General features: G+C 37.0%; 1 protein-coding gene across 1 annotated transcript; it reads left to right on the top strand.

Moving 5' to 3' along the window:
* The first annotated feature begins 10,011 nt into the window (after positions 1 to 10,011).
* On the top strand, positions 10,012 to 11,263 carry LOC127790779 (ethylene-responsive transcription factor ERF114-like). The gene is made up of 2 exons (XM_052320448.1): positions 10,012 to 10,311; positions 10,695 to 11,263. Exons 1-2 carry the CDS (start codon positions 10,197 to 10,199, stop codon positions 11,195 to 11,197), a joined length of 618 nt encoding a protein of 205 aa, XP_052176408.1. The 5' UTR covers positions 10,012 to 10,196; the 3' UTR covers positions 11,198 to 11,263.
* Positions 11,264 to 12,801: the final 1,538 nt, after the last annotated feature.

The following is a 12,801-nucleotide window of genomic DNA, read 5'->3' as shown; positions in this document are numbered from 1 at the left end:
GTTTTGAAAATGTGATGTCTTAACAAATTCATAAAAAATTATTTAAGGTTGTCAAATGCTACGGTTTTTCAATGCTAATTAATATTTAAAGTATCACATTTTTAAGATTATGGAAGAAATCAAAATTAATTTTTTTTTTAAATTTTGTTATTATTGAAAAAACTTATTCTTACTCATATTTAAGAGTTTTAATTTATATTTATAATTATCATATAATAAATAGAAAATAACGAACGTTTTTAAGTGAAAATATTTATTTATAAATAAATATAATATAATAAAAAAAATTTATAAGTATTTTCTCAAGTGACCTATTTAATATGTTAATTATTCTTTAATACATTAATTGAATGACAGTATATTAAATTAAAAGTGTTTTCCATTAGTATATTGAATAGTGAATAATTAAGTAAACTTAAATTTTTTCAACATGATTAAAGATTAAAAAAAAATTATAATTATCAATTATGTTAAAATTATTTAAAATAATAAATTTATTTTTTTTATTTTTAAATTAAACTCTCCCATATATCACATGGGTTCACCACTAGTTAATTAAAAATTTAATTTAAAAAATTAAAATAAAAATAAATTTAACAAAATTTTAATAATTTTAAAAATATATATATTTTTTATTTTTAATCAATTAATTTAGTTAATTTAATTCAATTAATTTATTTTTAATTTATTCCTTTACTCTTTTAAAAAATAATAAATTAATTAATGTTTTTTAATTTATATTAAAAAATATAAAATATAATTATGGAAAGTAGTGGTTGTTTTGGTATATAATTTATATATGTGGTTATATAATAAGGGGGTTTGGTAGATCAGACGGTCGCGCGAACACATGTGCACAGTGGAGATTGTGGGATCGAAACTCTGGTGAAGGGGAGGCTGGAAATTTAATTTCCAGCCTCGCCACGTGGCGCGCGGACATGCAGCCACGTGGCTGGGCGGCACAGGCGGGCGGGCGGCTGGAAGAAATTAAAATTTTTAATTTTGTTTTAATTTTAGCGGTGATTTTAGAAACCGCCGCTAAAATTAAAATTTTTAATTTTTTTTTATTTTTGCAATAAACCGCCGCTATATATTTTATAAACCGCCGCTAAATCACTAATTTTGCGGCGGTTTTAAAATCGCCGCAAAAAAATGTGATTAGCGGCGGTTATTCTAGCGGTTGGTCAAAATCGCCGCTAAATGCTCTGCGACGGCTGATTTAGCGGCGGTTAAAAACCGCCGCTGCTAAATGCAAAAAAAATCGCCGCTAAATGCCTGTTTTTTTGTAGTAGAGGGATCGAATCGCGGGGGCGTGCGCGCGCGAGGCAGGGATTTTTGGCTAATTTATTTCAGCCACTAGACGTCGAAAGGACGTCGTTTCGATTGAGGCGGTGGCCTCCCCAGCGGCCGCTCCAGCGCTGCCACGTGGCACCCCTCCCTCCACTCATTTTTTGCCTTATTTAAGCCCGATTTTGGGCGTCTTTCTTCCAGCAAATCAATGAGCAAAATTTGGAAATTTCAGTGCGCTCGTGTACGCGAAAGTGGGAGGAATTTGGTGGAAAATTCAGATAAAGTCAAGTTTAATTCAAGAGTTAATTTTTCAGGTATGTAGAGCAGCTAGTAATTAATATTCTGTACGGTCAGCATTTCTTTTAGAGTCCAATTTTATTAATTTTGACAAATAATTGAAATATTTCAGTGTGTATAATTTCTACGGTGTTGGGTTGAATCGAGCCTAAGGCTATCCTCGTAAAGGCAAGTTCTTTATACTCTCCTCGTTGTTTCTTTCGTTGTCAATTTATTTGACCTCCCTTCGTTTGTTTCGGCCATTAATAAATTATGGAATTTTAAACGGTTGTTTTAAAAATTTAATTTATTAATCTGGTCTTGAGGGTTTTATTCGTTGGTTGCCTACGGGGGTTTGTACCCCCCCAAGCCTATGGGAATGATGTCGTACTCACCCGAGGCTAGGTTCTTAGCTGTTCGGGTATTATTATTGAATGTTTGGTTGTTTATTGGCTAGAGTGGTTGTGCAGTGGGGGCAAGGATCGGCTGTTCGGTGACAGAGTGACTATCGTACGGTCTATCTTAGGCCGTCGGCTGGTCTCTCCTAACCACTGACCATTGATTGGGGCCAAGCACTATTGACTGGCTCTGCCGTTATGTGATTATAGCATGCCTGGTATCATTTTATTCTTGTTGCATCGTTTGGTATGCACATGGGTACAGGTTGCATGCTGGGATTATCATGATTTGGTTATGCTTGATCACGGACATTCTAGTTTGGTTATGCTGCATCCAGCACGGGCATATGCATCGCGTGTGATTTACTATATGGGCGGAGCATGGCCTGATGCCTGGATGTATGGGCGCCTTGTATCACGTTGATGCTCACTACACCATTGCATTTTATGTGCATTGCATGGCTACTGGTAGTATTTAGTTCTCGGACGGGAGTACCGTTCCGAGGAAGCCTATGGCTCGGCTGTCGGGAGTACCAACAGGGATACGAGTGACGGGAGTACTGACCCGGGACAGTGCGCACAGGTTTGTTGGAGATCTATGTTGCCTTTCAGGGCAGCGGCAGGTTGGTATGGGATTTGGGTTCCAGGTGTCTTATGTGGGCCCCAAGAACCGGTATGTGCTTTTATTATGGTGCACTGTTGTTTTGTTGCGTTACATGGCTTGTGTGTACATGTGGGGACTATATTTGGGGTGATCTCATCTATTTATTATCCAGCCTTCCTTTTCTTATAACTTGCTGAGTCTTGCGACTCACCTTGCTTTCCATCATTCCAGGTAAGGGTAAAGCGAAAATCGAGGGCGAGGACCGCGCCGCCTAGCAGCCAGCCGTGTTGGTAGGGTGTACAGTTAACTGCCCCGGTTATCTCTGATGTTTTGTTAGGAGTTTTGTCTCTCATTTTTTACTATGCCAGGTTGTTCCTTGTATCTCCTATTTGTTGGCACAGGTGTCTGTATATTTTGATATACTCCTTGACCGCTGTTCTAGCGGGGTTCTTGTGGGCATGCATGTTTATCATTTAGCTTCCGCTGTTGTATTTGTTTTATTTGTATGCATGCCAGGGTATTTTTGTCTTATGTTTATTTCCTCTTCACTTATGTAAGCGCTTTCGTTCAGATAGACCGGGTGGTTGGGATATCCGGGCGGGGGTGCTTACACATACCATGCTAATCAATTCTTTCTACCACTCGGACCATTAACTAGCGTGAACTGTCACGGACAGTCAACACTGTTTGGATGTGCCCTTCTATCTGATGAGAAAGAAGCTGTTTTTTTGTGGTTGTTTGAACGATGGCTATCATGCATGGGGGGGCGAAGAATCAAGTGCAATTATCATTGATCAAGGCCCATCAATAACTAATGCAATTATGAGGGTCTTTTCGAACACACACCATGGGTTTTGCATTTGGCATATCATGGTACATGCAAATGAGCACCTTCATTCATTAAGATCCTTCTAGAATCCTAGGTTCGATCAATAAAACTATAAGTGGGTGAAAAATATTAAGACAATCACGAAAGCTGAGAGTGCATGGAAAGAGATGAAACAGAAATATAAACAAGAGTTTGTGGAGCCTTTAACTAGTAAGCAACATAATGAAAAGTAGTCTTAGAAGTGGTTGGAGAACATGTACGGGCAACGTTATAGCTGGGTTGATGTATAATTGAGACACATTTTTTGCTGGAATGAGATCAAGCTAGCAGAACGAGAGCATGAATGCATTTTTTGATGGCTATGTGAACTTTAAAACCTCGTTATCTGAGTTTGTTAGGTAGTATAAGGAAAAAGTGAATGAAGACATGTGGACCATGAGAGCAAAGACAAATCCCAGTCACTTGCATCATTTAGAAGTTTATTCGAGAAATATATACACTCAAAAAATATTTAACAAATTTAGAGTGATTTCAAAGCATGTTTTTATTGTATGCATGACAAAGTGGCCACTTGTGACAGTGTGACCACATATTCAATTACTTATCAGTTAAGAGGTATGGTTGACTCACATTCTGTACAATGTGGCCCATCCTTTGAGGAATTTTCTTGTATATGTGGGAAGTTTGAGACAAATGGTATATTGTGCAAGAACATTTTGTGTATTATGAAACAATGTTGTCGGATGAAGGAGATTCCTAAATAATAAATCTTAGCTAGATGGACCTTATGTTATAAGCAACATAGTAGACAAAGTAAGGCGTATCAATTTGCACATTACAAGTTTCTCCTGTGCAAGTTTGGAATCTTCAAAAATCACTTAGTGTGGTGCACGAGCGAGCAATAAAACATCCTAGTCATTTCAATGCCACCACACTAGTGTTGAAGGAGTTAATAAAACAACTGCATATTAATTTTAGATAAGAAACATGATGGTTTGCTTTTTGATCAAATTGCTAGTACACAGGCTATTTCTCAACTTGCAATCTCATGTAATATAACCATTTGTGATCCTGAAAGGGTTAGAACCAAGGGCCAACCAAAAGAACTTTCTAGGATTCCATCAGGGATTTAAGTCTCACAAAATGCTACTCAAGTGATGGGGCGGACATGTAGCGCGTGCGGTGTCCAAGGTCACGATGCTAGAACTTGTGGAAAGACAAAAGGAAAGGTAAACTAATTGAGTGATTTATTATTTGCTTATGGCCTTTAGACTTGTACTCGACCTTCCTTTTTTTTTTTTTTAAGCTAATAATATCCACTTCTTTCATTCTTTAAATACAGGTAACAATTGCTTGCCCAAACAAATCAGCCCAGGGAGATGAGTGATGGTGATGATGGTTTTAGATCTTTATTTATAATGATTTTTGTGATTATAAGTGGCATATCCTGTAGATATTGTTTATATGGTTTGAATTACTATAATCTTGCATACAATAGCTACTAAAAATATTTTGTTAACGTATTGTTGTTTTAATGTTGACTCATATAAATGTCAACCTTATGCCGGTTGTAATACTCCATATCTGTGTGAGGTCACCGCGTAATTTAGATAAATTTAAAATATCGAAAAGTGGGTTTGACAGTAAAATAGATCACCGAATCGACTGAAATGAGTACCTCAGACCCTAGATAATTAAGAAAAATGGTATAGCATCATCAAGCAATATAAGTTATGATTTTTGGTGATGAAAGAAATTGGATCGGGAATAGTTTTCGGTACAACTGTCGTCCGGGCTGAAAAAATCGAATTGACGTAGGAGATATCCGAAAAGTCAACGGAGCATGTCAAGGATTAGTATTTTATGTATAGAACAACCCTTAAGTGATTTTGGGTTAAAGTGAGTGGATTTAAGGTCAAAACGATCAATCGAGCCTAAGTGTAATTTTCTAAATTTGCCCGAGAGAGGTCAAAACGGTAATTTTTCGGAAGTATCAGGGGAGAAATGAGAAGTATCAATCTTGAGGGTCTTAGTGATGGTGCTGGGAAGATCAGGGGCTTGAGGATAAGGGCCAAAATGTAAAAGAAAGTTTAAGGGGGGCCAAATTGCAATTTTTGAAAATCTGCCAAAGCATGGCAGATCTGGCCGCGGATTTGGCCGGAAAATCCAGAGATTTGGGCAGCAAATCTCGTCAAGGCATGGCCAAGGGTAGTCTAGGAGGCGTGTGGGAGAAGAAATGGCCAGAAATTAGCCACGTGGGGGTCAGTTTTGGCCTATAAATAGCCAAGGGTTTTGGCCGATTTTGAAGCACCAAATTGCTCGGTTTTGAGGGCAAATCGAGGGAAGCCAATAGGGGTTTTTGATCCTTGAGGCAAGAGGAGCATTTCTGGTAAGTTTCGTGAATTTTCAAGGTGTTTGGAGGGTGTTTTAAAGGCTGGTCAAAAAAGCTGGGCGGACCGCCATGCCGCATCTGTAACTGCCCGATCGGGGGCTTTTCCGGTGGCCTTTCGGCCTGAAAATGGTGGCATCGAGATCGACTGGAAGTGGGCTTTCGATCGGCTTAGGAAAATCTGGCATCGAAGCATCGTCGGCAACCGAAAAAAGAAAGAAGATGACCGGCGCGTGACTGTCACGCGCCAGCCAAATCCTCCAGCCCACTAGCCCGCACGTGGGAGCGCGTGCCACATAGGTATTTTCTAATTTTTTTCCAAAATTCTTGGAAAATTATTTTATGTATATTTATGTAAAAATATTTGAGAAAATAGTTGTATAGATAATTATTTTGGATTATTAGTGATAAAAAATAGGAGAAAATGAGAAAATGTGAAGAAATTAAGGAGAAAATTATATTTTGATGGTTATTGGATGATTATGGTACCTTGCGGCTTGAGGTGAAGAGACTCGAGTGAAGTTCGAGGTGGGCACGCAAATCGAGGCGTACCGCGCTTTTCAAGAAAAATTTGAATTGCGTCTAAAGGTGAGTGGTTATACCAGATAGAAAACTTGTTTGTGGCATGTAAGTGGTTTACTGTGAGTGTTCATCCCCATGGCTAGGTTTATTGATAGTTTTACAAATGATTATTTACACTTGTATTAGATTTTGTACGATAAATTGCATACATTGAGATGTTGATTTTATGTCATGCATGTTATGAATTTCGGCATTGGCATATTGTGTTGTCCATATGGGACGTGGGTTGTCAACCTGTGACGTCGCCTCGAGTGACAGCACTCAGGATGCGCACTAGGAATTAATGCTATGTGACCCACTTGGGATAGGGTTGAGACGGACTTCACCCTACGGTACTCAAGTGGCAGGGTTGAGAGTGGACACCACCCCGGTTGTTGGCTCAAGTGGCGGGGCTGAGAGTGGACACCACCCCATGTTCCTTTGAGCAATAGCATTAATACCGGGGTGTCGTTGATTCCGGGGATAGTGCTGATGTGATACTCTTGGGGCTAGGGTTGCGTTGGGTTTGGAATGCTTTTGAGTAGGAGCGTAATGCCTAACAATGACAATGGGGTGATTCCCGGGTTCATATGTCGAGATTGTCCCTCTTAAGCAAGATTGTGTTTGTCAATGGGTCGATGTGGTCGTGTCGCCTTTAGAGATATTGTATTTTTCCCGATTAGGGCTAAGTGCTATGTGGGATTCTCTTAGGCTGGGGCATGTCAGGATTTGTCGGTTTTATATATATCTGCATGAAAATGTTTTTGAACTCTCACTTAGATGATTCAGCATCTAATTTGGACTATGTCCCTGAAATATTCAAATGTTCCAAGTGAAAGCAGTGGCGCCAAGAGAAAGAATGTCATCGAGATGTGGCTGCTATGTTTAGTTTTCGTAGGTTTTTCTCTATGATTTCGATGTTCAAAGGTTATGTAATATTTTGATATTTTCATGTGAAACATCGATTTGGTTATTTAATGTAAAAGGAATTTGTCGGTTATACATCATCGAGGTTTCGATCTTGCTTCCGCTGATGTGATTGATAATACTTGTCTTAGTCTATTAATTTTAAATTTTGATATGCTGAGAAGGTATAATTGGGATTGTCGAGAAATGATTATGATGAGGGTATGTATATCGAGAGACTTATGTTGTGTGTATGATGTTGAAAAAAAAAATATTCCCAAAATCTCGAGATAATGCTCGTTTTGGGAAGACGGAGCGTTACACCAGTTACCTTACAAGCTGTATAAGTCTTAAAGTTAGCTTTCAATTCACATTTTTAGGGGAAAATTTATGGGACGATTTAATGATTCATAATAGAACATAAACACTAAAACCAAAACTTCCATAATTAAAGCACAATGAGGTCATTACAATATATGAAACTTAAATCTTTATGTAACCAAGAAGGTTCAAAGTACTTGTTAATCTAATCTGGAAAAAAGAAACACTTTGCAAACACAACTCTTAACTTTCTCAACACAGAAAACCAACATAACTCTTTCTGCTTTTTTGCCTAGCAAACTCAATTTCCCTACTCAACAAATCAAAATCTGCAAACAACAACCCTGAAAACTAAAGAATTCTACACAACAAGGAACTCCCTACACAAAACCCAAATTCAAACACATAATCCCAACAACTCTCTCTCTCTCTCTCTCGTTTTGGTTATGCACGTCAAAAAGACAAGGTCAAATTCAACTGGGTCAGCATTTGGTTTTCTTCGCTTATTCTCTGCAACAATTAGGAACAATAAATATTGGTTGGAAATGGAGAAATTAGGACTGGTGATGTTGCTGTTGACAATTGGAGTTAGGATTCTGGATTCTACACAATCGGAATCCACTTTTATGCCATTCTCGAATTTACAAAACAAAATTTACAGAAAATTTTACTAAAAAACTTTAAATTGGGAAAGGGGCAATTTTCAATCAAAAATGTTAGATTCAAACTACAGAATTACTTCATAAAAGTAATTTAATACCTACACCATTAATTTGGTGAAATTTTATAGACAAAAATTAAATTTGGACAGGGGTAAAATTTAATTGGGAAATCATTTTTATACCATTCTCAAGCACGTAATCAGCATTGTCTAGGCAACGATAACGGAGGGAGAAGTGTGGAGCGACGGAGGTGATGGTGACAATGGACTACGCAGCTTCACTGTGGAGTGGTGAGGGGAGAATTTGGGTTCAAGAGATGGGGTTGTGAGGGAAGAAAAGGGGAGAAGTCAACTTTGAAGAGGCAAAAACGTGAGGGAGGAGTGTGCGAGAGAGATTGAAGAAGAGGGAAGAAGCTGTGAGGGAGGAGTGGGCTATAGAGAGTGAAGATGAGGGGAAAAGAGCGAAGAAGCCATGAAGGAGGAATGGTCTTTGGAGTGGAATATAGGGTTTTTGTTCAAAACGGTGTCCTTATACATATTATATTTTATTAATATATATCTATTTATATATGTGTGTTTAACCCATTTCACCATTCATTTGGCCAAATAAATTTTTCTTCAAATTAAACTCGAATTTATTTCTTTAAACCTATAAATATTCTAAAAATATTTTGAGGTCTTACACATATAGACATTAGAGACTGTGACGTAGCAGAAGCTTTCTAATAACCTGTTGATTCACTCACGAATGCCGGAGTATAGGATTCAATCAATGATTCGTTGATTGTAAAGAATACCGAAAAGTTGAAGAGAATTATGGGAAAAATTTCAACAGAAATTTTATTGGAATTCTAAAATCAATTGTCAAAAATATCCTATAACCATAGTATTTATACGTTACAAGGATTAGGAAATTGGAAAACACCCCAAAACCCTAAAACCCAAATCTTATAAAAAAATGCAAGATTGAGTTTTCACTACAGGATCAAAATTAGATAGAAATAAATAAAATCCTCCAAAAGAGCATATTAAAATTCACTCCCTAATGGAAGTTATTCCCAAATCAATTATTTTCTAAAATAGTAAAAACGCTAATTTTGAGGTCTAAACGAAGGAATTTGGCCGAAAAAGCACAGACCTTATCAGCAAAGCTCGTGACTTTGAATCTTCAGCCCGATTCCCTTAAAATTAGCCTTTAAAATCACCCAAATCGCAAATTTTATAAAATACTAAGGTCATCTCATCCACATCACCATGTTAATATAATCTTTGCAATTATCAAACTACTATCAAGTGTTTTTGTATTTAAAATATGAACATCAACAAATTATATTAATGTAGCGAAAAAATTATATAGATTATTGTCACCCATTTATTTGTAAAATAAAAATGCTATTTGAGTATAGAGTTTTAACACTTTGTTTGACACTAATTACTAATCATCAATTATTTATCCACGATTACTCATTGCCCTTTCATAAAATTAGTCATATATGTATGTATGTATGTATGTATATGCAGGCAGTCACAAGAGTGTAGAGGCAGAGCAAGTTTCCACATGGACTGTTCAAGTCCAGCATATGGCGCGCGATCGAAACCCTAATTGTCCCATTTCCAACCACTTCCTATAATTTTACTCTTTCTTCTTCTTCTTCTTCTTCTTCTTCTTCTTGGTCTTCGCCGATCAACTCATTATCAGTCTTTGTCTATCTTGACCACCGGATATATATCATTGAAGTGGTCGTTAATCTCACAAAGAAACAACACATTCCAGGAGTACGCATCTGGTGGCTTCCAAACTCGATCGATCCCAGAAGTTGCAGAAGCTCGTAATTAAGGTGGATCCGAGGCACGGGAAGAGGCGGCTTCGATTCGTCGACGACAACGATGAATCGGAGAAGAAAGAGGAAGAACACATCTTCCCTGTCTACTCAGCTCGCTCCCAACACGACACAAGGGCCATGGTCTCAGCTCTAGCTCAAGTCCTTGGAAGCCCGCTTCATGAAAGCCCCTCAGCCTCTGATTCCCAATCTCAAGCTGTGGAAGCCAACCAGTTTCAGCACAGTCCAGATCAAGGTATATGTAACCGATGATTAACATCACATCCATCAAATAATTAATTAAGATGCCATCTACGATATATTAATTCTCATCCAGCAGTATTCTTCCTTAATTTCTAAACATTTTAGATTTGGGGATGAGTTTTACTGGCTCTGAAGCCACCTGTAAGTACCGATCTCCATGCCCAAAAATCAGCTAAGTGCATTCAAGATTTCATCTGCTAGAACTTTATATATGTATGTATATGTTGTCATCGAAGAGATCCAACAGCCATTACTCTACTAGATAAACTCATTCAGTATGATAGAATAATAATTAATATGCATATATGCGTGTGTATGTGTGTGTGTGTGAACTGCCTTTTTTTTAACTTCAAGTGTGACCTAATTTATGTGAAGGGAATTACCAGGAGAGAAGACAGTATAGAGGGGTTAGGAGGCGACCATGGGGCAAATTCGCTGCCGAGATTCGCGATCCGAACAAGGCAGCCCGAGTCTGGCTTGGCACTTTCAAGACGGCCGAGGACGCAGCACTGGCTTATGACGAGGCTGCTCTCAGATTCAAAGGGAACAAAGCCAAGCTCAATTTTCCGGAAAGGGTTCAATGGAGGACCGAGCTCGGATGCCTGATCACTACAGCTCGGCAAGACTTGCGAATCAATCCTCAACAACATCTCTATTCGGTTGCTCCGAATGATCAGCCACTGCCATCTCATCAAGAAGCTTATCTCCACACTCAACAAGTTCTTCCTGACCAGGCTAGTGCTGTGAACTATGGCTTTTCGGTTCCATCTTTGGCATCCCAACATGAAGAACAAGGAGGAGAGCTCACAAGGCCTTCTTCTGATCAGTTTGGAAGTAGTAGTTCTACTTGTGCTCCTCGTACTTATCGGATCAATTAATGATGCAAATTAAACGTACTCTCAACAGGTGATACCGCAAATTAAGTTTGATCCACATGATCATGAAGGTGGTAACCAGCATGTGGGTGCAGCATCTCTAGTAAGTTGTGATTTTTCATTAAACACTCTCTTAATTATCAATAATGCCTTGTGTATTTCAATAAGAATTGGTTAAAGAAAATTACATCTTCACTAAAATAAGGAATATTAATGTTTGGAATGTTGCAACTCAATATATTTTGCTACTCCGTAGGTTTTGTCCCTATATTTATACCATTCATCCAATGCTTGCTAGCTGTTATTTGCTTGATTTTGCAACCTTTTCTCTGTAAACAAATCTGAAAAGAGATGGGTGCTGTGGAAGGTGAAAGAGGATTAATTAGCTCAATCAATAGGGGATATTGTGTAGAACTATACACAAGGGAGGGTGAGAATTGAGAAATACTGGAACAATATTAATATTTAAAAGTGGCTACTATATATAGAATCCGGAGATGATCATTTTGTAAACACTAATTAATTAGTTGAGAGTTGGTAGATAATCGTTTTCACAAGTAGTAGTCGTGGCTCAAATAGGACATTTTTTAGTGGGAGATAACTCTTATAATTACGACTAAAGAGATTATAATTATGGTAATTTGTTCTATCTCTCCTTTTAATCTAACGAAAAAAACTAATTAAATATATTGTTTGTAATTGATGATATATAACTAGTCAAAATTTAAGGGCTCAAATACATTAATCCGAAACTAAACGTCCCTAGCAAACACACGAAGAACCATGCATTTGATAACCATGAAATTTGCTATACCTGAGCATTATCCTTGAGGAATCGTCTTTAATCAGGTGATGGTTGTATAGTTTCTCAAATTTTAAATCACATGGGATTATACTTTTTTAGGAAATACAAATTTGGGTGTATATATATATATATATATGAAAAACTTATTCTTGTGGGAATAGGAAAATATAACTCAATCATATCTATAATTAATGATAAATTTATTTGATTCTTGGAGCACATAAATAACAAAAGCTTGAACTCTTTAAGGCACAATTATTATAGCTTTTAATAGAAAAGGTCAAATTTTATTTATTATTCGGTGTGTGATTTATCTTCTATATTACACGTATAGTAATTAAGTTCATCTAATTCCACTTGAACATTTGAGACTGCAAGTTCTTATTTTCTGTTTTATTATTACTAAAACAAAATAAAAATAAAAGTGTTGAAATAAGCTAGTCTCTACAAAGCCCTTTTCAACAGCTAGCTAGACATTTCCACGGCTTATAAGTTGAAATTGTTGAATATTACTTTGACCTGTATTTTAATTGGAATTTAAATGTTCTTTTATAAGATAACTTAATTAGATTTTTGAAAATCAAATATATAAAATTAAATTTAGTAAAAAAATAAATATAAATGTTGTGGCAGTGAGACAAGAAGGTCAAGTCATTTCAACAAAATATTAATTTAAACATTTAGGATTAGTTGTTTAGAAAGAGGGAGAGATTATTGACTGTATTACTCATAAAAGTTATGCCATAATTAATATTAATATAAAAAAGTATTTTCATACTTAACATGATTCAAAATTAAATCT

This window comes from Diospyros lotus, chromosome 14 (genome assembly GCF_014633365.1).
Source record: "Diospyros lotus cultivar Yz01 chromosome 14, ASM1463336v1, whole genome shotgun sequence".
NCBI lineage: Eukaryota > Viridiplantae > Streptophyta > Magnoliopsida > Ericales > Ebenaceae > Diospyros > Diospyros lotus.
The sequence above is the reverse complement of the archived record's forward strand: the minus strand, read 5'-3'. Positions and strand labels throughout refer to the sequence as shown.